General features: G+C 47.1%; 1 protein-coding gene across 1 annotated transcript; it reads right to left on the minus strand.

Moving 5' to 3' along the window:
• Positions 1-215: 215 nt before the first annotated feature.
• On the minus strand, positions 216-16,235 carry LOC117044680 (angiopoietin-related protein 7-like). The gene is made up of 6 exons (XM_033145490.1): positions 15,840-16,235; positions 9,890-10,112; positions 6,885-7,022; positions 3,808-4,024; positions 2,808-3,003; positions 216-362 (listed from the first exon to the last, which is right to left on the minus strand). Exons 1-6 carry the CDS (start codon positions 16,233-16,235, stop codon positions 216-218), a joined length of 1,317 nt encoding a protein of 438 aa, XP_033001381.1.
• Positions 16,236-25,117: the final 8,882 nt, after the last annotated feature.

Raw genomic sequence — 25,117 nt, forward strand, 5'->3', positions numbered from 1 at the left:
AGCTAGCCTTGCTGCCAGAACGCACACACTCCCCCCGGCGAAAGCGCCCAAGGGTCGGATTCTGTCCGCTGCTCTTTGCATTGTCCACGCGACAGACCGACTGGCATGAGGGGCCATGCCTCAGGACGGGCAGGTGGACCGCGAGGCAGGCGTCCAGGGTCAGAGGTCATCCATCGCCCAGCTGTGATTTGATGAGAAGGAAATCCTGGGTTCCTTCACGGAGAGAGGTGGGGGCGGAACGTGCGGGGGCGGATCATCATTGTGACTTTCTTCAGGGAGTAATAATCGGTGTCCTTCCACGTGTACCAGACCACTCCATCGGGGCCAAGAATCTTGCGGTTCTTCAGAGAGTATCTTCCACCCTGCGCACATGTGCAACACAGGAGGAGAGGAGAGGAGAGAGGGAGAGAGTTGGAGAAGAGAACAGAGGGTAAATTTGCACCCTTTCGCTAAAACCAGATGTGGAAGTCTGACACCTAGTGCTTAATGTGGGGTGGGAGGACCCGAGGCCCTCTGAATTAAGGGTGGGTGATTCTATCAATCTCTGTTTCTCATTCCTGCCTCAGTTTATGATTGCTACTTTTTTTTTTACATCTCAATGAAAACCGTGAGCATTCTGGTGTAAATTCCTCCTAATATGCACATTAAAGGTAAAGGTAAAGGGACCCCTGACCATTAGGTCCAGTCGTGTCCGACTCTGGGGTTGCGGCGCTCATCTCTCTTTACTGGCTGAGGGAGCCGGCGTACAGCTTCCGGGTCAGGTGGCCAGCATGACTAAGCCGCTTCTGGCGAACCAGAGCAGCGCACGGAAACGCCGTTTACCTTCCCGCCGGAGCGGTACCTATTTATCTACTTGCACTTTGATGTGCTTTCAAACTGCTAGGTTGGCAGGAGCAGGGACTGAGCAACAGGAGCTCACCCCGTTGCGGGGATTCGAACCGCCGACCTTCTGATCAGCAAGCCCTAGGCTCTGTGGTTTAACCCTACGCTCTGTGGTTTAGCCTGGAGAAGAGAAGGCTAAGGGGTGAGATGATAGCCATGTTCAAATATATCAAAGGATGTAATCTAGAGGAGGGAGAAAGGTTGTTTTCTGCTGCTCCAGAGAAGCAGACACGGGGCAATGGATTCAAACTACAAGAAAGAAGATTCCACCTAAACATTAGGAAGAACTTCCTGACAGTAAGAGCTGTTGGACAGTGGAATTTGCTGCCAAGGAGTGTGGTGGAGTCTCCTTCTTTGGACGTCTGTCAGGAATGCTTTGATGGTGTTTCCTGCTTGGCAGGGGGTTGGACTGGATGGCCCTTGGGGTCTCTTCCAACTCTATGATTCTATGATTCTATAACCCACAGCGCCACCCGCGTCCCTAATCTGCACATTACTGAGTATGCAATTTCCACTAATCAACACATTTTTTGCAAGCGTGTTTCCTGCTCTTTTCACTAAGACATTCATTCTTATGCTCACTCCCCATCCCATCCCCCATAGGAAAACTGCATTGCAAAATTCAGAAAAGAGCAAATTTGGAAAGATGGCTGTATTTCACTTCACCTAGAGCTCTGAGAAGCGCACTGCCTTTCTCTCCTATTCCCTTTCCCCAGATGGTTCTGGATTCTAACTCCCGTCTCCTACTGACCCCTGTTAGCTGGGAGTGATGGGGGTTGAACAACAACACTGTCAGATGGGACTGGGTGTAACCTGGATTCGAATCCCCACTATTCCCTGTCTTCTGTGGTGTTAAAAAAAACTCTCTCATGGGTTGCAAGTCAGCTTCAAGGATGATACCTCCCTGCCACCCCAGTCCAATTGTTTGGAGGGGGAGATCCAGAAAATGCTATGACCTTGCCAGGCAACCCAGTAGGGCCTAAATTACTTTCCTGTGTTTAGATTCAGGTAGGTAGCCGTGTTGGTCTGACGCAGTCAAAATAAATTTTTAAAAAATGTAAATTTAAAAAATTGTCCAGTAGGACCTTAGAGCTTGTTCTGGGTATGAGCTTTTGTGTGCATGCACACTTCTTCAGATACACTGAAACAGAAGTCACCAGGCCCTTATATATAGTGGGAGGGTGGGGTGGGTTTTTTCTCAGGAGGGTAGTAGGAGACGGGTGATTGACTCTAAGGGTATGGTAAACCTGTTTGCACACAAAAGCTGATACCAATAACAAACTTAGTTGCTCTCTGAATTGCTACTGGAAGGAATTCTTTTATTCTGTTGATGACTGCTAACGACTGCAATTAGTCCTACAGGAAAAAGCAAGGGATAGTATGCAGATCACCCAAAATAGCTTTAGCATAGTCAAAACAAAATGAAAAATTCTTTCCAGTAGCACCTTACAGACCAACTGAGTTTGTTCTTGGTACCAAGAACAAACTCAGTTGGTCTATAAGGTGCTACTGGAAAGAATTTTCTATTTTGTTTCGACTATGGCAGACCAACACGGCTACCCACCTGTATCTTTAGCATATATAGTGGAACCTCGTTCTGAAGGCCCATCCATAACACGGAACTGGCACAAGCCGAAGTGCCGCATCTGTGCACGCGTGCGGCGCAATTTAGCGCTTCTGCACATGTGCGAGCCGCGAAACCCGGAAGTAACCCGTTCCAGTACTTCTGGGTTCCCACGAGATGCAACACGAAAACACGTAACCTGAAGCAGACGCAACTTGAGATGTGACTGTAAATTTAGCATACAAATTTAGCTTATAAATTTAGCAATTTTTAGCATATTGCATACACACACACACACACACACACAAGCTTGCTTGAAGCTGAAATTAAAATGAAAACCCGAGAGGGTGGCCTGACTTACTTTGTAGTAAACGCCGTTGAGGTTGGAGAAGAAGCACTGGTGGTACCACCAGCCTCCGTGGGAGATGGCGGCGCAGATATTCCCCGAGTCGGGCGTGCTGAAGCTCCTCTTGTTGTGGTACCAGGCGAAGGAATCCTCCACCGTCCCACTGAAGCCCTCCACGTGGAGGCGGTAGTAATTCACCTCGTTCTCAATGCTGCAAGGCAACAGGGAAGAACACTGGATTCTTATCTCATTATACATGACAAAGCTATCTTTAGCCATCTCACCCCTTGCCTTTCCCTGTAAGACCAATTGCAGTCGTTAACAGTCCGTCAAAAGGTTTTCCACACCTATCAGCTGATCCCCCATTCCCACCACCCTTCTGAGTCATACCCCTCCCCACCCTCTCACTATATATAAGGGTCTGGTGACTTCTGAGAGCCAGTGTGGTGTAGTGGTTAAGAGTGGTAGACTCGTAATCTGGTGAACCGGGTTCGCTTCCCTGCTCCTCCACATGCAGCTGCTGGGTGACCTTGGGCTAGTCACACTTCCCTGAAGTCTCTCAGCCCCACTCACCTCACAGAGTGTTTGTTGTGGGGGAGGAAGGGAAAGGAGAATGTGAGCCGCTTGGAGACTCCTTTGGGTAGTGAAAAGCGGGATATTAAATCCAAACTCTTCTTCTTCTTCTTCTTCTGTTTCAGTTTATCTGAAGAAGTGTGCATGCACACGAAAGCTCATACCAAGAACAAACTTAGTTGGTCTCTGAGGTGCTACTGGAAGGAATTTTTTATTTTATTTTGTTTTGACTTTGGCAGACCAACATGGTTACCTACCTGTAACTGACATATACTTTGCTGCAGAATGGCATTGCAAAATTCAGAGAGCTGTGGATCGGGAAGGCAGTCTGTGTTTCAGTGGGCTGGTTGTTTTGGAAGGTGCAAATTTTGTACCTGTTCTAAAATATGGGTGGTACCCCAGTAAACCAGTAACCCAGATGCCCTCTCACCTGAAGACCTACCTGAACAGCTGGTAAAAGGCATGTTTGTGCTTATTGTTCCAGTCTTCCAGGTCGATGCGGAGGGAGTAGTCCCCTTGGCTGGTGATCTTGTGAATGTTTTCGTTGCCCATCCAGAATTCACTGCTCAGCTCCCCAAAGCCGTCTTTGTACTCGTTCCACGTCCGGTTGAAGTTGACCGTGCCGTCCTGACGCCGCTGGATGACGGTCCAGCCTCCACCTGCCACACATTTGGGGCGAGAAATGTCATTGAACTGACAACCCAATTGAAAGGAAAAAAAAAACCAAGCCTGGCCTGTATATATGTGTGAGAAGGACTTACGGATCAACACTTTGAAAAAGATGAAAAGAGAACAGAAGACAGATAAGACTGAATTATGGGCCAAGGATTTTGGGAGGGTTGGAGTGGGTTGAAAAGAAAAAGATAATGTATCATTTTGTGTTGGTTATATTCACAGAATCACAGAATCATAGAGTTGGAAGAGACCCCAAGGGCCATCCAGTCCAACACCCTGCCAAGCAGGAAACACCATCAAAGCATTCCTGACAGATGGCTGTCAAGCCTCCGCTTAAAGACCTCCAAAGAAGGAGACTCCACCACACGCCTTGGCAGCAAATCCCACTGTCCAACAGCTCTTACTGTCAGGAAGTTCTTCCTAATGTTTAGCTGGAATCTTCTTTCTTGTAGTTTGAATCCATTGCCCCGTGTCCGCTTCTCTGGAGCAGCAGAAAACAACCTTTCACCCTCCTCTAGATGACATCCTTTGATATATTTGAACATGGCTATCATATCACCCCTTAACCTTCTCTTCTCCAGGCTAAACATACCCAGCTCCCTAAGCCGTTCCTCATAAGGCATTGTTTCCAGGCCTTTGACCATTTTGGTTGCCCTCCTCTGGACACGTTCCAGCTTCTCAGTATCCTTCTTGAACTGTGGTGCCCAGAACTGGACACAGTATTCGAGGTGAGGTCTGACCAGAGCGGACTACAGTGGTACTATTACTTCCCTTGATCTAGATGCTATACTCCTGTTGATGCAGCCCAGAATTGCATTGGCTTTTTTTAGCTGCTACATCACATTGTTGACTCATGTCAAGTTTGTGGTCTACCAAGACTCCTAGATCCTTTTCACATGTACTGCTCTCAAGCCAGGTGTCACCCATCCTGTATTTGTGCCTTTCAATTTTTTTTGCCCAAGTGTAGTGGTACTTTACATTTCTCCTTGTTAAAATTCATCTTGTTTGCTTTGGCCCAGTTGTCTAATCTGTTAAGGTCATTTTGAAGTGTGAGCCTGTCCTCTGGGGTATTAGCCCATTATTAAGTCATATTGGTTATGACTTATGAATCTGGAGACTGGGTTTAATGACTAAATGTTAAGATTTAATAGCTAAAAATTTCAAGACTGGAGGGAGGGAGGAGGTTAGAAAGAAAGAAGAAATACAGTTATATAAGATTATTCTTATAGAAAAATTGATTAGGCTTAGAAAAGTGCAGACACATCTAGGAGCCGAAGGTGGGTAAAGAATGTAAGTAATTAAGAATATAGTTGATGATTTTTTTTTTATAACGTATACCTGATGAATCTTTATAAAGTAGGCAAAATAGATTTGACAAGGAATTTGGAAAGCTGTAAAGAGGACAGACAATGAATTCAATAGGGGGATTTGAGCAAGTCAATAAACAATGAAATTAAGGAAAGATGAAAGTCTAGTCTGGAAAGGGCAGGACGCAAATAATGTTTATATGCAATATGTTAAATTTAAAATATTAAATGTTTTTCCCTGTGAGAGAAGGGAGTGTGGTTTGCTCCCCCTAGTGAGGGGGGGGGGAGGATGAAAAATTTTAACAGCAATGAGATGTGTTTAAAACTGTTAAATTGCAAAAGCCAATAAAAATTATTTTAAAGAAAAGAAAAGAAAACAACAACCCTGAACTATGTTAAAAAGCCAGAAGCATTTCTATTAGGGATTTTAGGACAAGATATTCCAAATAAATTAAAGAACTTATTTATGTACTGTACACTACAACTGCGGCAAGAGTTTTGCTAGCCCAAGGATGGAAGAAGGAAGAACTACCAACAAAGGAACAATGGCCAGAAAAAAATGATGAATTATGCAGAACTGGCAAAATTAACAAACAAATTGTGCCAAAAGGACAATCGGGACTTTAAAGAAGATTGGGAATTATTTATAAATTATCTGAAAAAACAACAAATAGATTTAGATTCGCTGGCAGGATTTGAATAAACATACACAAAATTTTATTAACAATTAAGATTTGGAATAATGTGAAAACAAAATTTTAAATGGAATAATATGCAGAAAGAATATTGAATTAATAAAGCAGTTAAAGAAGCATAATGAGCATCTGCATGGTCACTGTGAGAAGAGGATGCTGGACCAGGTGGGCTATCGGCCTCATCCAGCAGGATTTTCTGATGTCCTTATGTTTTTATGAAGGCAGCACTTAAAAGCTAGTCTCAGTTGTACAGTATCTTGTGCATGTCCAGCACATGCTCAGCATGTAAAGAATAACTTTGCTTCTAAGCAGAACTCTCTCTCTCTCTCTCTCTCTCTCTCTCTCTCTCTCTCTCTCTCTCTCTCTCTCTCCCCCCCCCCATTCCAGTCAAAATTAGCTTGCATCCTTACTAAGGCTATGCAGTTCCTGCAGAGCTTCATTATCACATCTTACTCCCACTCTGGCTGGGAACAAAAGAACCAAAGGCAACTCCCTTCAAAACGGCAATTTGCAATTGAACATCTCTCGTGTGATCTAAGGTTAAACACTCACATGTTAGCTAGCAGAGAACACCAACAGTTAATTATCAACCCATCCTAGGTGCTTAGAGAGCTCTTCTTTAGTTTCAGTGGAATCTTCCAGTTAAACACACACAGGGATTCTCCATTTCAGTGTGAATTAAACAATTACACTTAACATCTAGTCCAGGGTCCTGGAAGAGCCACTTCAGCAGAGAGGTGCACTCCAGCAACTTCTCTGTGGAAGAAGCAGCGTCTGACCTAAGCATCTCAACATGTAAGGAAGCACCCAGGAGGACCCGGTCCCATTGCCTCCTTCCATACCTTCCACATCCATCTCGCACAGCACTTCAATGGGCAAACCTCCATCGGATGGCATGATGCTATAGATGCCCGACCGCCGGACCCCGTTGTAGTATATGGAGGCACAATCGATGGGGCAGTTCTTGGCATGCTTCACATCTGCCGGGGTGGAGGAGAGAGAAAAACCATTTCAAGGCATCATCCCGACTGAGCCCACAAACCAACAACACATACACAACCCAACAAGACCATGACAAAAACCCACCAACAGCATACAAATCAATATGGCTAACCTGATCCAAAACACCCACCCACCCACCCCACTCACACATGAAATCAACGACCACCACAGCCAACCACAAATGAACAACCACACCCTAGGCCAACCTCAACCTCTCTCACCACCAAAGGAACACAAGCGAACAACAGAGAACCTGTACAAGCAACGCTGACACCAAACCCCACATATATTAAGTGAAATAGCAACATCACCACCCGACCCCACCCCCACTCATCTTCCCCCCCTCCACCTCTTTCCCCCTTTTCTTCCTAATGTCTCAACAAGTGAAACCGATTTGTAAAAAAAAAAAAGGTTACAGGAAAAATAATACGAGAGAGAGACATTGCACAGACCTTTGTAAATCAAGTAAATCTTTAATAAAAATACATTAATTAATTAATAATTAAATCCATTAATTAATAAATATTACAAGAAGTGAAAATCTGGACTCAAAAGTTGAGCTTTTTTGTGGGGGTGGGGGAGTTGTGGAGCTCTTCCTTCCTTCCTTCCTTCCTTCCTTCCTTCCTTCCTTCCTTCCTTCCTTCCTTCCTTCCTTCCTTCCTTCCCTCCTTTTGTTAAGCTTTTTTTTGTGAAATCTCCCCGAAATTTGAAGTTTTTAAATATATTTTTAAGGAAATTCACCCCAAAAGCAACACTTCCAACACGGGTTGCCATACACCTGGGTTTCCCCGGACATTTTTTACTGGTTTTCTGATATTCCACCCAGATGCTATCTCCAACAGACGAATCCCGGATATGTCCAGGAAACCCCAGACTCACGGCAGCCCCACCTCCACCTGCGCTTGCCGGCATGTGATTGAGCCCCAGCCAAGCACAGTGACCAGAGTCCCTCTTCTTGCTGCAGAATGCCTCTCCCTTTGGCCCAGGGCCACCCGAGGTGACTCTGCTTACGTAGCCTTGGTGTGCAGTGGGATCAGAGGCGGACTGACTTGGTCTACATCCCGGTTAAAGCCAGGGGGACAGTGAGCACACGGCATCCAGAACTGGCCGGCTTAAAGGATTGCTAGCCCAGAGGCGTGTTTTTCCCTTCTCCTACGTCAGGGGCTCAGGCTGGATTTGGGCTAGTGGGTGAAAGTCTTTATCAGATAATCCCAGTTGGAGGAGAGACGTGAAGGGTTCCAGCGACCTGGTGGTTGTTATGTGATCTAAGCCATCAACCGAAGTACAGTAACAACATCACAAAACACCATCGCAAACACCCATTTCTTTTTATATATTTGAACATGGCTATCGTATCACCCCTTAACCTTCTCTTCTCCAGGCTAAACATACCCAGCTCCCTAAGCCGTTCCTCATAAGGCATCGTTTCCAGGCCTTGGACCATTTTGGTTGCCCTCCTCTGGACACCTTCCAGCTTGTCAGTACAAAATCGAAAATTCTTTCCAGTAGCACCTTAGAGACCAACTGAGTTTGTTCCTGGTATGAGCTTTCATGTGCATGCACACTTCTTCAGATACTTCTTCAGCACACTTCTTCAGATACTTCTTCAGCTTTCGTGTGCATGCACACGAAAGCTCATACCAGGAACAAACTCAGTTGGTCTCTAAGGTGCTACTGGAAAGAATTTTCGATTTTGTTTTGACTATGGCAGACCAACACGGCTACCCACCTGTAACTGCAGCTTGCCAGTATCCTTCTTGAACTGTGGTGCCCAGTTCAACGGTATCCCCACTAGAACATCTAGGTACCCACACGTAAGTAAATAACTGAATGAATAAATAAATAGTTCTAGCTGCATTAACACAACCAGAGCCAAATCCTTGGGGGTTTAGTGGGTGCAGATTACTCGAAATTGGGCACCAGAAGAAGCCTGCAATCCTAGACTGGTAGACTTGGGAGAGACCCCCAAGCAGTGCCAGATTTGTGTATAAGCTAAACAAGCTACAGCTTAGGGCCCCACTCTCTTGGGGGCCCCAAAATATTAAAGGGGAAAAAAACACCTGGATGTACATTTCCAAGATATAATATAGAAAACAAAGAAAATAAAACCTACATATCACAACAGTGTTTTGAGTTGTGTTGGCTCCTGTGATGTAAGTCATGGGCCCCGCCTGCTGGCCTGCTCCCTAAAATATCACGGGTTTGCGCCTTTCTATATATAGGGTGCCAACATTTTGCATGGACTGCTTGCGTGGCAACATGTGCAAATGGCTTGAGATACCTGTTAGGTCCATAAATTACCATATAGCATATATTCAACCACATGAGAAGAGAAGACTCTCTAGAAAAGACCCTGATGTTGGGAAAGATGGAGGGCACAAGGAGAAGGGGACGACCGAGGACGAGATGGTTGGACAGTGTTCTCGAAGCTACTAACATGAGTTTGGCCAAACTGCGGGAGGCAGTGGAGGATAGGGGTGCCTGGTGTGCTCTGGTCCATGGGGTCACGAAGAGTCGGACACGACTGAACGACTGAACAACAACAACAAAATATATTCAACACAAAAAAGAGTGACAATTTGTTGTTGGCAAAGGACAGCCGGACATATACATAGCTGTCAACCCTCCCTGCTGTTTCCCAATGCTATAATAAGGGAATTTCCCGCAAAAAAATGGGGAAAGGTTGACAGCTATGGACATATAAAGGGCCCCATTACCTTGAGGAGCTTAAGGCCTCATCAGACCTAAATCTGGCCCTGCCCCCAAGGGTCGTCTAGTCCAACCCCCGGCAGGGCAGGAGTCTTTTGCCCAACGTGGGGCTCGAACCCGTCTTCCAGGGACTCACCTGGGTAGTGCATCTCATGCTGGAGCCGCATCTCCACCGGGACCAGGCAGCCTGGGTTGTGCCGCACCCAGTCCATCAGCAGGGAGACATTGTGGACCTGGGCCTGCATGTCGTACAGGAGCGTGGCCTGCATGTGCTGCAGGGCGCTGGCCTCGTGGTAGTGCTGCTCCAGCTCCTGAACGCGCTGCTCCACGGTGGCGTTGCGGCTGGACTTCTCTTCATGCTTCGCAGCAGGATGGGGGCCGGCAGGAGGCGTGAAATAAAGAAGGACGGGCAAAGCATTCAAGAGCGGGATGAGATGCTTCGGAAACAAACATCACCCCTCTACCCACCTCCTGAACTGGGCCAACTGGTCAATAGAGGAACAACTCTTTAAAAATTGGTGCCCAATTTTGGATTTTGATGTTCCTCTTCCCTCTCTGTGCCTTTCCCCTTTTGTGTTGTGTCCCCCCCCAATAGTAAGCCTGTGGGGCACGGACTGCCTTGTTTAATTGGTTATATGAAGGTAAACGTAAAGGACCCCTGGACGGTTAAGTCCAGTGAAAGGCGACTGGGTGTGTGTGTTTGTGGCGCTCATCTCGCTTTCAGGCCAAGAGAGCTGGCATTTGTCCACAGACAGCTTTCCAGGTCATGTGGCCAACAGGACTAAACTGCCTGTGGCGCAACAGAACACCCTGATGGAAACCAGAGCGCACGGAAACGCCGTTTATCTTCCCGCCGCAGTGGTACCTATTTATCTACTTGCACTGGTGTGCTTTCAAACTGCTAGGCTGGCAGGAGCTGGGACAGAGCAAGGGGAGCTCACCCCTTCGCGGGGATTCAAACCGCCAACCTTCTGATCCACAAGCCCAAGAGGCTCAGTGCTTTAGACCACAGCGCCACCTGCGTCCCTATTGTATGCAAGCTGCACTGGGAGCCTTTCTGGCTGAAGAGTGAGATCCCAAGAGCGCTAAACAAACAAACAAATAATCAAGAATGGCCTGGATAGGTCAGTTGGTTGTGGTGCTGATAATCCCAAGGGTACATGTTCAACCCCCATATGGGATGGCTAAATTTTCCTGCATTGCAGGGGGTTGGGCTAGATGATCCTCAGGGTCCCTTCTAACTCTACAATATTATGATTCTAAGAATGCCCTTTTTCTACTGATGCTTTAAGTTTAAAGCTTGGGTAGGCAAACTAAGGCCCGGGGGCTGGATCCAGCCCAATCACCTTCTAAATCCAGCCTACGGACGGTCCAGGAATTAGTGTGTTTTGACATGAGTAGAATGTGTCCTTTTATTTAAAGCGCATCTCTGGGTTCTTTGTGGGGCATAGGAATTCGGTCATTTCCCGCCCTCCAAAATATAGTCCGGCCCTCCACAAGGTCTGAGGGACAGTGGACCGGCCCCCTGCTGGAAAATTTTGCTGACCCCTGCTTTAAAGGATTGGCAAAATGCAGTGGGCAAGCTTGTTGAGGAAACATTGTGCTGGGGTGTTGCACTATAAGACGGTCCATGCTGCACATTCCTAACACACACACACACACACACACACACACACACACACACACACAATGTACAAGACTTGTGTGGCCGAACCCCTTAAGAGCTGATGGCCAGCCAAGGTAGGCTCTGGTGTAACTGAGATCTTTGGCTCATCGGTCTGATCTGTCATCAGCCAACCCCCCCAAGAGAAGATTATCTGGCCAAGGGCAGGGACCCTCTGCAGAGAATTAAAGGAAGGGAACGTGTGATCCTCTCGTCTCGCACGGAGACACCTTGTGACAGCGGGAAGCTCAGCAGAGAAATAAGCAAAGGTGTGTTTGGTAAAGGGCATGAACGGGGCACGCAATTCCGTGAGGTTTCTCCTTCTCAAAGCTCCTTGAAATGAGTAGGAGCAGCTCCCCTTTGCAGTGGGGCTCATGCAGGAAGACAAGAACATGAGAAAAGCCTGCTGGATCAGGCCCGTGGCCTGTCTAGTCAGGCGTCTTGGTCTCACAGCGGCCAACCAGATGCCTGTGGGAAGCCCGCAAGCAGGATCTTAGCCTCTCACCTCCTGTGGTTTCCAGGAGATCTTCCTAGTGGATTGCTTCTGAAATCCATTGGTTCTACAATCTGCAGACTAACAGGAAATCCTAGAATCCTAGAGTTGGAAGAGACCCCAAGGGCCATTCACTCCAACCCCCTGCCAAGCAGGAAACACCATCAAAGCATTCCTGAAAGATGGCTGTCAAGCCTCTGCTTAAAGACCTCCAAAGAAGAAAATGAAATTGATCGATCTATTAGCTGAGCTAGTAAGGATATTGACAAGCTGGAAGGTGTCCAGAGGAGGGCAACCAAAATGGTCAAAGGCCTGGAAACGATGCCTTATGAGGAATGGCTTAGGGAGCTGGGTATGTTTAGCCTGGAGAAGAGAAGGTTAAGGGGTGATATGATAGCCATGTTCAAATATATCAAAGGATGTCATCTAGAGGAGGGAGAAAGGTTGTTTTCTGCTGCTCCAGAGAAGCGGACACGGGGCAATGGATTCAAACTACAAGAAAGAAGATTCCACCTAAACATTAGGAAGAACTTCCTGACAGTAAGAGCTGTTTGACAGTAGAATTTGCTGCCAAGGAGTGTGGTGGAGTCTCCTTCTTTGGAGGTCTTTAAGCAGAGGCTTGACAGCCATCTGTCGGGAATGCTTTGATGCTGTTTCCTGCATGGCAGGGGGTTGGACTGGATGGCCCTTGGGGTCTCTTCCAACTCTAGGATTCTATGATCTATGATTCTACTATGGGAACCAAGGCTTCCCTTTCCTGGCAGTGGGGCTTGCGCCAGAGACATCATCAGGAAACTGAGCTCAAATTTATTTATGTTATTGCTATTATGGTAAGGTGAATCTGGGGAAACTTTTCAGCTTCAATGGATTTTGTATGGGGACTGATTTGTAAATCCGGGGACTGTCCCCGGGAAATGGGGACATCTGTGCAGGTGTTCTCCTACTGCATCACAGTCATCACAAATGGGGCTGTGGGCTCCGGGGGGGGGGACTTCCTTCCATTTTTGACAGGGATGCCCCCGGGTTTCATACTTCTGCTCCCGTGTATCTAAAATAAATATCTAAAGTAAGCAAACCACATGTTCAGGTTTCCCTGCAGCCGTCATTCCTGAATATGTGAATCATGGAATCATAGAAATGTAGATTTGGAAGGGGCCCTGGGGTCATCTAGTCCAACCCCCTGCAAGGCAGGAATCTCAGCCAAAGCATCCATGACAGGTGGCCCTCCAACCTCTGCTTAAATACCTCCAAGGTAGGAGAGTCCACAACCTCTCATGGGAGACCGTTTCCCTGTCAAACAGCTCTTACCATCACAAAGTTCTTCCTGATGTTTAGCCAGACAACAGCTGAAGAACTTAGGACGTGGGTGCTTAGCCCCACAATGGAAAGCCTTGAGAGAGAGAAAAATCTGCATTTGGCTTGGTGGTATAATAACTTGTGGACGTTGTCTATTGCGAGGGGAAATCGCACATAAGCTGCGTGTTTCCAGGGTGTGTGTGTGTGTGTGGAGGACTCAGAATGCTTTTACGTCAGCCATGGGGATTTTATTTACTAAACTCCAGGCCTAGATGCTCAACGTTCACCATCCATTCATGCCACCTAAGGAAATTCGGATGTCTTGATTTGCATTGCTGTGTCTCCATTTCTTTCTCTTACTATTTATTGCTTGTTTGTTTTGTAAACTGTATGATGCAGTACCTTGCTGCCACATTTTTGGGTGTGATTAACTGATGTTAATCAAAGTTAAAACATGATGATGATCAACTAATTAATAACAGATTTGTGCAGGCGATGGATGCAAAATTGCAGAATTGTTCCAGTCAGGCGATCTCCATAAACAAATTCTGAGCTCCATCGGATGGCAAAGATTTATGAGTCTTAATAAATAAGAAAATATTGTTTCTTCCTAAGGGGCCAAATCTCCCTTTCTTCTGTAATTTATACCTGGAGAACAGCAATCCTTTCTCTTACTCGATTCTCTGTTTTCTTTTTCATTTACATAACCTCGAGTTATGCAAATATTAAAGCGCATATTGCAATCTGTTCTCTTCTTACATCCAGGAGCGAAACAATAAACAAACAAACAAACAAACAAACAAACAAACAAACAGGGAAGCTATTTTTATTTGGTAGATTAATCAACTAACAGCCCAGCCCTAAACTTGCTACTTGTTGTACTGGAAAGGGCTCGCTCCCAAGTAAGTGGTGTGAGGATGCCAGCCTAAGGGGGGGGCATCTAATGCATTTGTTTTGACAGACTCCTACCTCCCCATTGCACCCCAAATCTGCTCCAGAGCATTGGGGAAGCCCCAGAACAGATTTAGAGGGTGCATGGAGGGCTGGGAGGGGAAAAATTCCATCGCACCAGTAGAAATCCTTACACTAATGGAACGAGTTGCTTACTGCTACATTGAGCACAAGTCCACATTTTTAGTTGATTAAATTATAGAGAGGCAATTAAATTTGGCATGGTACTGAGTTAAGCATGTGCTTAGTTTCAGAGGCTAGTTTTAAAGAATTCCAGAATCCCAGACACTGTCAAAAGCTGTCAAGCTTTTGAAAGAGTGCAAATATTTACCTGTAATAAACTAATCAATCAATCAATCAATCAATCAATCAATCAGAAAGCAGATGGTTAATCAAATAAACTGGGTGGCAGTCTGTTTATCCTCCTCTGCCCAGTCCCACCACTCAGGAGCAAAAGGGTTATTTAATTCTAATCAACAACCCCCTTTTTCTGGATAAAGGCTCTCTCAATCCTTCATGGGCTTCCCATTTGCCTTATGGCAGGCTTCCTCAACCTTGGCCCTCCAGATGTTTTGAGACTACAATTCTCATCATCCCTGACCACTGGTCCTGGGATCATGGGAGTTGTAGGTCAAAAACATCTGGAGGGCTGAGGTTAAGGAAGCCTGCCTTATGGGGGTCTCAGCTCTGGGGTTCCAATACCTCAAGCAATCTCCTCTAACTAGTGGTATTCTGTTGCCACCTTATAAACACTAATAAATCTGATTTATTCTGTCACAGACATGATAGCTTGACCAAATATGGGATGTGGTTTGACCAAACAGTAGAATGGACTCCCTCAGAAGATGATCGACTGTCCTTCCTTGCAGGGTTTTTTTAAATAAAAAAATAGATGTTAAATGGCCATCTGTTAGAGACTCTTTAGCTGAGTCTGAAGTGGAAGACCCTTAGGATCCACTCCAACTTTCCTGTTCTATGATTCTGTGATAGTAAAAGCTGACTATTCTTATATGATTTGTTTGGATACCACAAGCTTGGCATGAGCCAACAGTGTGATTCAGCAGCAGAAAACGCTAATTCTATTCTAGGCTGCATCAACAGAGGTATAGTGTCCAGGTCAAAGGAAGTAATAGTACCACTCTATCCTGACGACAGGGGACAAAAGGGGAAGGGAAGGAGAAGGGGATGACAGAGGACAAGATGGTTCAACGGTGTTCTCGAAGCTACCAACATGAATCTGACCAAACTGCGGGAGGCAGTGGAAGACAGGAGTGCCTGGCGTGCTCTGGTCACAAAGAGTCGGACACGACTAAATGACTAAACAACAACAACATCCTGCCTTTGGCTGATTAATATCCTATATCCTTTTAATTGTATCTGTGGGAAGTGGGGTGGTCATTATTTTGTTGTGTTGGTTTAATTATTTACTTGTGTTTTATCTTGTATTTTATTCCATAAACTGCCCTGGGATGTCTTGATGGATGGATGGATGGATGGATGGATGGATGGATGGATGGATGAATCTAACATCACAATGGCATCATGTGACTGACAGGTGGGTTGCCCCAACCATGCACTAAAGTTGGAACGTGGGAGCGGGGACAGATCCAGCCCAATGGTCCCCAAAGTCTCCCTATCCCTGACACAAGTTGCTGCCCATGCTTTCCCCATTAAGAAACTCACCTGCAGCTCCAAAATCTTGATGCGGTGACGGTGGTTCCTCAGCTCCTCCTGGAGCTCTGAGATGAGTTCCCGCAGCTCCAGGATCTGCTGCTTCCTCTCCTCGTTCTCGTGGAGCCAGTAGGAGACCTCGTCCGTGCAACGGAACATGTCGGGGCACCTCTGCTGGTCCAGTTGTGGCAAGGTGGCAATGATCTTGCACCTGCCATTGGGCAGGACCTGGTTGCTGTATTCTCCACATTGGATGAGCCCAGGGCTCCCTTGGTGCCCGTCATCCCCGCTCATCCCTTCGCCATCGGCCGCCAGGGGTCTCTGCAGGGAGCGGCGGTTCAGGAAAGCCAGGAAGAGGAGTGTTTGTGTCACCAGCCTTTGGGGTGCTGAAGGCACCCCAAGCTTCATGGTGCAAGCACAGGTCAAGGCCACCTGGCAATGGAACAGCCACTTGTTCAGAGGGTGACTGGCATGGAGAAGTCTCCTTGGTGCAAACCCCAAACTTTGCATTGGCATGGGAAGGAAGTGATCCACCGCAATGGAGAGCCTAAGGCTGAATGTGGAGCTGCCATCAGGATTGCCAGGAAGACAATGTTATAGGTGTGCGTTGATTGAGAACCCGGGAAATGTGGTCCAGAGGATGGCAAGGGTGAATTTCACTCCTCTCTGTTATTCCGCCTTGTATGGAATAATGCCAACTCAATGTAGGACCCAAGGTCTTCTCCAAACCTCCTTGAGGCTGTGTGGTTAGACTCAGGGTTTCCTTGGATTAAATTGAGCAGATTGCCTACAACTGGTGCATTTTTCACGGAGGGTGACAGCTAAAAGGAGAGGCTTCCTGGCACCAAGATTTCAGCACCATGGACAAGTCCTACAGCAAGTCGTTTGCCCCAAAAGGAGGAACCGATAGAAACAGACAACTCACAGAGGCTGCTATCCATGCATCCATCACAAACAGTTGACTATTTTAGGCATTTCCTGGTTCTCTTTCCTTCAATTGGAAAAAGCAGAAAATGAAAGGAAATGAGTTTCTTAATATTTAGGGCAGTCTTTTCCAACTGGGTTTTTGGGCAGCAAATCCCATAACACAAGGCCCATGAACGCCCACCAAAAAATATTACAGGGGAAACATTTTGCGTGGTTTCAAGGCACCCTTGCCAAATTGTCCTTAGTTTTGCAAAGGGTAGGAAGAGATACCTAAATTTCACTGTCAAAAATATTGACTTGCGTTGCAACCATGGTCTCTCCAGGAGCCAGTTCCGAGATTGCTGCATGGCACTGCCTTCCTCTGAATTACTCCTCAAAACCCACAATTTGCTTATGTATAAAAACACTTATATACTGCTGTGCCATTAAAATATATATATATCAATGAGGTTTACAGCAATAAAACTATTAAAACCATACAATAAAAACTATTAAAAAGACAGGCATCAATTCATCATTGTGTTCTTAATTGCATGCGTTGGCCTGATGGACCTGGGATCCTGGAACTTCATATGAGTGTGGAATTCCCTCTGAAGAGAGACTCGACTGGTTTCCTCCTTGTTATTCTTCTGCCGGCAGGATAAGACCTTTTTGTTCAGACTAAGGTGCAGATGATGCTGACCACTCCACTGCTAGATCTTGGGGTGAACTATGCTGCCTCTAAATGCATTCTGGTGTACTGTGGTCTAATGCACCAGCAAATCTAATGCGCACCTTAATTTTTGCAACGTAATTTGGCCAAAAAGAGAGGTGAGCATTAGATTTGAGGAAATGCGGCGTTTTAACTGTTCTCAACTTTTACTTTGCATTTGTAAGCTGCTTTAAATCCCAAATTGAGAGAAAGGCAGGATACCAACCCATTAAAACAACAAGCCTTCTCTCCCCACTCAAGGAAGAAAGCCAAAGAGGTGGGGTTTTTTGGGTTGCTTTTTTTTAAAGGATTCTGTTGCAAATGTGACTTGAAAGGATAACCAAAACCACATGCGATTAATCAGAGAATCGGAGAATGGTCGAGTTGGAAGGGACACCTGAGGGTCCTCTAGTCCCAACCCCTTGCAATACAGGAACCATAGCTAAAGAATTCATGACAGATGACCACCCAACCTCTGCTTAAAAACCTCCAAGGAAGGGGAGTCCACAACCTCCCGAGGGAGACCGTTCCACCATTGAATGGCTCTCAGCGCCAGAAAGGTCTTCCTGGTGTTTAGTCCGAATCTCCTTTCTTGTAACTGGATGAGTCCCAAGCTGCACACCTACTTGACCATATCAAGCTGTTTGTGCTGCTGCTCCCTCTCTGTATATGTGACTGTGATGCACACACACATTGTTAGCATTCTCTTTTGTTGACTTGTGACGCTGAGCTGTCTTCTGGAGCTGGATGGGTCACGATAAAACACATTTCCTTAGAGGAAACGTCATTGTTGCAAGCCTTCTGACCTTTTCGCCACATCTCTGTGGATCCCCCACCTTCCCTTAAAACGAGATCTCGCCTGCCTTTTCCACAGCTGGAGAAAACGCCGTCATCGTTTAGGGACCCACCTTCAAATATCTCTTGGGCCGACGCGTGGAAGATGGAGCGAGCTTGCTTTCTGCCGCTCCAGATGGCAGGTCCCAAACCGATGGCTTCAAATTATAAGCAAAGAGATTCGGACTATACGTTAGGAAGAACTTTCTGGTGGCAAGTTCTGTTTGACGGTGGAACAGGCTCTCGGAAGGTGGAACAGGCTCTCGGAAGGTGACGGACTCTCCTTATTTGGAGGTTTTTCAACAGAGGGTGGGTGGCCATTTGTCAGGGATTCTTCAGCTGTGACCCTGGCATTGCAGAGGGGGTTGGACTAGATGACGCCTGAGGTGCCCTCCAACCCTATGAAATTCTCCCTAAAAGCAAAACAACACCCCGAGGTGCTTAGAGTCAACTCGAGCTGTGTTCTTCACCTGGAGCCATCTTAGACAAGAGGCCCTGAGTCAGGTCGGATGCAGAGACCCCAGAGAGAATGTGGAGGGGGCACAGCGGGGGGAGGAGGGCATTCATTCCCCACAAAGATGAACCCTGAAAAGAAGAAGCCCAAACTTACCCGCAAAAGGACCAGCCTCTCGGGATCCTTAAGCGACACGCCTGGGGACGCAGAGTGTGCTTTAAGGGAGCACAAACAGGGCTTATTCTACCTGATCCTCTCACTGCACTAAAAATAACACTCAGGGGCCTTCTCAGTCGATGCACAAGAAGGAGGGCAGTAGCAGAGGCCCTGCGTGACCTTCAGGAGTTTTATCAGCGTGCGGGAGATTACATGGGAGGCTGGCAAGGGTCAAGCTGTTCTTATTCCCTGCGGGTGGGGGAAGGAGGAGACTTAAAGGCAAGGCCACATTTGTGAATGAGAGAGGACAGCCGAGGCTCCTTCTTTGCCCTTTGCTGATGGACCGAGGGCAGCATCCATCGATGTCCACATTGGGAAGCCACACAAAGAGACCCTGGTTCCTAAGCTGCGGTTAGAAAAAGGATCTTGCAGAACTGGGAGAAGCTCAGAAAGGGCCCCATCTGGTCCCTCATCCTGTTTTCATAGCGGCCAAACCCGCAAGCAGGATTTGAGCCCTCTCCCCTCCTGTGGCTTCCAGCGGCTGGGACCCGGAGGCATTGCTCATGGATAGTAGTCATCGGCAGCCCTCTCCTTTGTGAATTTGCCTCACCTGCTTTTAAAGGCACCCAGGTTGGTGGCCATCCCTGCCTCCTGTGGGAGGGAGTTCCACAGGTTAACCAATGTGCTCTTTTTTTTAAAAAAAAAATCTGCCCTGAATCTGCCAATGTTCAGCTTCTGCTGCTGTACGAAGGCAAAAATCTCAATTTCTTGCTCTACCCACTTTTGAACGTGGCCTTCAGAAGATTTCGCAGAAGGAAATGGGGCCCTTGGGTTCCCCCAGTCCTGCTTTTAAGGACCTGGTGCCACCTTCCCCATGGAGGTTGCGCTGAGTTCGGTGCACTGAGTTTACAAAGCTATTGTACTGCCAACCTTACTGTATGCTTGTGAAACATGGACCACTTATAAACGCCATCTTCAACTCCCGGAGAGATTCCATCTACGGTGTCTCTGAAAAATTTTACACATCACTTGGGAAGACAGGAGAACTAATGCCAGTGTACTGGAAGAAGCAAAGATCACCAGTGTTGAAGCAAGGATTCTTCAACATCAACTTTGTTGGACTGGCCATGTTTTGCGATGCCTGATTATCGTCTTCCAAAGCAACTACTCTATTCCAAACTTAAAAATGGAAAGCGTAATGCTGGTGGTCAACAAAAGAGGTTTAAAGACTCTCTCAAGGCAAATCTAAAAAAATGTAGTATACACACCAACAATTGGGAAACACTGGCCTGCGAGCGCTCCAGTTGGAGAACAGCCTTGACCAAAGGTGTCCTGGTCTTTGAAGACATTTGAACTCAGGGCGCAAGGGAGAAACGTGCTAAGAGGAAGGCACGCTTGGCCAATCCTCACCGTGATCAACTCCTGCCCGGAAAACTATGTCCCCACTGTGGAAGGACATGTGGATCCAGAATTGGTCTCCACAGTCACTTATGGACTCGATGTAAAAACTGTGTTTGTGGAAGACAATCTTACTTGGCTACGAGTGATCGCAAAAAATGAAGAAGCACTGAGTTGAAAGAAGGGGTCCAGCACTATATTCTGCTCTGGTCAGATCTCACCTGGAATACTGTGTCCAGTTCTGGGTACCACAGTTCAAGAAGGATACTGACAAGCTGGAACATGTCCAGAGGAGGGCAACCAAAATGGTCCAAGGCCTGGAAATGATGCCTTATGAGGAACGGCTTAGGGAGCTGGGTATGTTTAGCCTGGAGAAGAGAAGGTTAAGGGGTGATATGATAGCCATGTTCAAATATATAAAAGGATGTCATCTAGAGGAGGGAGAAAGGTTGTTTTCTGCTGCTCCAGAGAAGCAGACACGGAGCAATGGATTCAAACTACAAGAAAGAAGATTCCACCTAAACATGAGGAAGAACTTCCTGACAGTGAGAGCTGTCCGACAGTGGAATTTGCTGCCAAGGAGTGTGGTGGAGTCTCCTTCTTTGAAGGTCCTTAAGCGGAGGCTTGACAGCCATCTGTCAGGAATGCTTTGATGGTGTTTCCTGCTTGGCAGGGGGTTGGACTGGATGGCCCTTGGGGTCTCTTCCAACTCTTGGATTCTAGGATTCTAGGATTGAGTTACGATGTCATCATGCTTGGAATTCATTTGGATTCCCTGTGTTTTAACAGAGGGCTCCCGGTTTCACACGCTTCTTCCTACCATTATGGATAGTTCTGACCTTTTCCCCCCAACAAGTAAATTGCCTGTTTGTGTGTAAATGTCAACACATTTGTCTTGTAGAATGTGCTGTCTGTGTAGAAGCCCAGGTCCAGCTCTGATGCAGAATTAGGACTCAGCACACGCATGGTTACACCCCGGTAGCTCAATGGGACCTGATGAAAACCGCAGCGAGGATATAGATCTCACCCATATCCATGGTCCTTGTAATCCCTTGATCTGTGGTAAAGGTAGAGGTAAAGGGATGACTGACCATTAGGTCCAGTCGCGGATGACTCTGGGGTTGCGGCGCTCATCTCGCTCTACTGGCCGAGGGAGCCGGCGTACAGCTTCCGGGTCATGTGGCCAGCATCACTAAGCCACTTCTGGTGAACCAGAGCAGCGCATGGAAACGCTGTTTACCTTCCCGCCGGAGCAGTACCTATTTATCTACTTGCACTTTGATGTGCTTTCAAACTGCTAGGTTGGCAGGAGCTGGGACAGAGCAACGGGAGCTTACCCCGTTGCGGGGATTCGAACCGCCAACCTTCTGATCAGCAAGCCCTAGGCTCTGTGGTTTAACCCACAGCGCCACCCGCGTCTGTGGTACGGGCCCTTTTACCGTTGCCACCACAATCCTCGTTCCACATTTGCGAAAGTTTTAGTGTGCTGGTGCCTAAACACTTTGGAACTCCCTGCCTCTTGACCTCGGGCAATTCACCAGACACTTTTTGGCACCTGCTAAAAACATTTCTGCTTAGACAAGCCTACCCAGACATCTAGATAGTCAGTGAGAGTTTTCATCTGGTTTTATGCTTTTGAAAGTCTTACACGGTTGTTGTTTTCCTTAGTGATAATTTTATTGTTTTTTGTAAACTGCTTTGAGGTTGTTGGTTTTTACAAGACCTGTGGGTATAGGGCAGCAGATAAACAAAGAAAGGAAGGAAGGAAGGAAGGAAGGAAGGAAGGAAGGAAGGAAGAATACAATTGAAGCAGTTTCTGTCTTTTTCTCTGCATGCTGCCCTGATACCTCTCTCTTTCACCCCCACCCCCACCCCCCAATCTCAGTCTGCACCGCTTTTAATAGGCCCAGAGATATTCTGGTATTTGTGGCTCATGATAATCTTCCATTACCTACAAGTGGTTAGGTCAACATGTTTTCCTTGTATAATGAAATCCATTACCATCACCTTTCGCTTAAACCCTAGAATTGCCTCTGTCTCCTTTCAAGGAAACTCATTTCTTCGGACGGATCCCACGCATGAGATACATTTGCCGGGTCATCATTTGGGCTTCAAAATGGATTTGACCTCTTGCTCTGCGTCTCCTCCTCCACTCCCGCCCCCTCCCCAGCTTTTATCCTTGCCGCCATTAGGCTCACGAAATTTCATTGCGATCATGGGGAACAAACGAGGCAATGGGAGTCGGAGAGGCTCTTAGCCCCCCCCCACCCCCCCACCAGTCGTCTCCTATTTTTAATTAAAAGTTCACAATGCTCCTTTGCCTTCAAGGCCCTTCTTCTGCACTCTGCGCAGCTGACCGACCAATTTAGCCAGCAAATCTAACTCTTGAGTGGGGCAGAAATGGGTATTTCTCCTTCCTTCCATTATGCTCTAAGTTGTTTGGGTGGCGTTCGGCGGGGAAGGAAAATAAATGAAATCGATGTAATTGAGTGGCCGATTTTGGCCAATAATGGCCCTCTGAGATTTTTAATCAAATGGAAAAGTCCTCCAGAAAGGTCAAGGACCATAAGTTGTTTTCAACCTCACTGTCTCACCTTTTCACTTAATGGCCCAGCGTCTCACTTAATTGCCATGGAGACATAGTGCTCATATCAAAAACAACCAGGCTCCGCAAAGCTCAGACAAGCCTCTAGCCCTCATGGTGGCAGAGAGCCTCCTGCCCCCCAGGATCCCAGAGCCCCTCTGAAATATCAGCAGAGCCCCCTCTCAGGTTGTGTTTGTTGGAAGGGGCCATACCTCTGTGGTCATAACTCAGTGGTCCCCCTTCTCTCAGTTCCGCCACCTTCACAGGCACCCTTGGGTGGGGACGCAGGAGAGGGCCTTCTCTTCTTCTTCTTCTTCTTCTTCTTCTTCTTCTTCTTCTTCTTCTTCTTCTTCTTCTTAACCCCATGGACCAGAGCAGACCAGGCACTCCTGTCTTCCACTGCCTCCCACAGTTTGGTCAAACTCGTGTTGCTAGCTTCGAGAACACTGTCCCACCATCTCATCCTCTGTCGTCCCCTTCTCCTTGTGCCCTCCATCTTTCCCAACATCAGGGTCTTTCCCAGGGAGTCTTCTCTTCTCATGAGGTGGCCAAAGTATTGGAGCCTCAGCTTCAGGATCTGTCCTTCTAGTGAGCACTCAGGGCTGATTTCCTTCAGAATGGATAGGTTTGATCTTCTTGCAGTCCAAGTGTCTCCTCCAGCACCAGAATTCAAAAGCATCAATTCTTCGGCGATCAGACTTCTTTATGGTCCAGCTCTCACTTCGGTGGAGGTAAAGGTAAAGGGACCCCTGACCTTTAGGTCCAGTTGCGGACGACTTTGGGGTTGCGGTGCTCCTCTCGCTCTACTGGCCGAGGGAGCCGGTGTACAACTTGCGGGTCATGTGGCCAGCATGACTAAGCCACTTCTGGCGAAACCAGAGCAGTGCACGGAAATGACATTTATCTTCCCGCCATAGCGGTACCTATTTATCTACTTACTTGCACTTTGATGTTCTTTTGAACTGCTAGGTGGGCAGGAGCAGGGACCGAGGAATGGGAGCTCACCCCATTGTGGGGATTTGAACCGCCGACCTGCTGATCGAAAAGCCCTAGGCTCTGTGGTTTAACCCACAGTGCCACCCGCGTCCCTTTTCGGTGGTGGTAGCTCCCAACAATTTTTGAACTCCCTCCTAGGAGAAGTTAGATTGGCTCCCTCCTTGTTGTCCTTCTGCCAGCAGGTGAAGTCCTTCTTGTTCCAATAGGCTTGGGGGAACTGACTGCTTTTAATGAAAGAGCTGGTGCCACACTATTTTTATTGTAACAATTTGTATTTTTTAATAGAGAAGAGGAGGAGCCTGCTGGATCAGGCCAATGGCCCATCTGGTCCAGCATCCTGTTCTCACACTGTAAGGCCATGTCCCATCTTTGAAGGAATCACTGCCCAGTGGAAGGACCTCAGTCTGGAGACTAGAGCCCAGCCCTCAAGCAGGGAGATCCAGTGGGGTAACTTGCAATGGCAGGACTGAGGAGCAGAGGTTTTGTCGCCGAGCTCCTTGGAAGTGCTGGATTTACGTATAAGCTAAAAAAGCTATAGCTTAGGGCCCCACTCTCTTGGGGGCCCCCTAAAAAATTAAAGGGGGGGGGGAAACCTGGATGTACATTTCCAAAATGTAAGATAAAAAAACAAATAAAATGAAACCTACATACAGCAACAGTGTGTTGTGTTGTGTTGTGTTGTGTGGTGTTGTGTAGGCACCTCTGGTGTATGTAAGGGGCCCTGCCTGCTATCCTGCTCCCTAAAATATCACCGGTTTGCTCATTTCTGTATATAGGGTGTTGCATGGCATATATTCAACAAAAAAAAAACAGTGGCAATTTGTTGTTGACAAAGGACAGCTGGACATATAATGGTCCCCATTAGCTTCAGTAGCTTAGGGCCTCATCAAACCTAAATCTGGCCCTGCTCCTTGGCCATGTTAAAGGGCAAGGAGAGGGTGGGAACTGGAGCTCACCTTAAATTTGGGGGTGGGATGCTTGGAGAGCCAGCAGCCTTCTGCAAAGGGGTGCTATCCTGATGCTTCGAACAGTCCCCAACAGTCCCCACTAGTTGTCAGAAACATCTGGAGGACACAATGCTGGGGAAGGTTGGAGTGTGTGTGTGTGTGTGTGTGTGTGTGTGGAGACTTGTGTCCCACAGCAGAGTCCCTGCATCCGCCAGCTCAAGCCGGAGTCATTTGGTACTCTAAGCTCATTAAGGTTTGTTTTGTTGATGTTTGGTCCTGGGAGAAAGAGAAAGGCTAAAAAGT

The sequence above is a fragment of the Lacerta agilis genome, chromosome 3 (genome assembly GCF_009819535.1).
Source record: "Lacerta agilis isolate rLacAgi1 chromosome 3, rLacAgi1.pri, whole genome shotgun sequence".
NCBI classification, from domain to species: domain Eukaryota; kingdom Metazoa; phylum Chordata; class Lepidosauria; order Squamata; family Lacertidae; genus Lacerta; species Lacerta agilis.

What these genes read in the sequence shown, in the direction of transcription:
- LOC117044680 (XM_033145490.1), bottom strand. Translation starts at nt 16,235, where the DNA reads ATGAAGCTTGGGGTGCCTTCAGCACCCCAAAGGCTGGTGACACAAACA. An exon ending in GTGCGAGATGGATGTGGAAG is followed by an intron (nt 4,025 to 6,884) that starts GTATGGAAGGAG and finishes AATGTGTGGCAG; the next exon opens with GTGGAGGCTGGACCGTCATC. An exon ending in TCAACGGCGTTTACTACAAA is followed by an intron (nt 363 to 2,807) that starts GTAAGTCAGGCC and finishes ACATGTGCGCAG; the next exon opens with GGTGGAAGATACTCTCTGAA.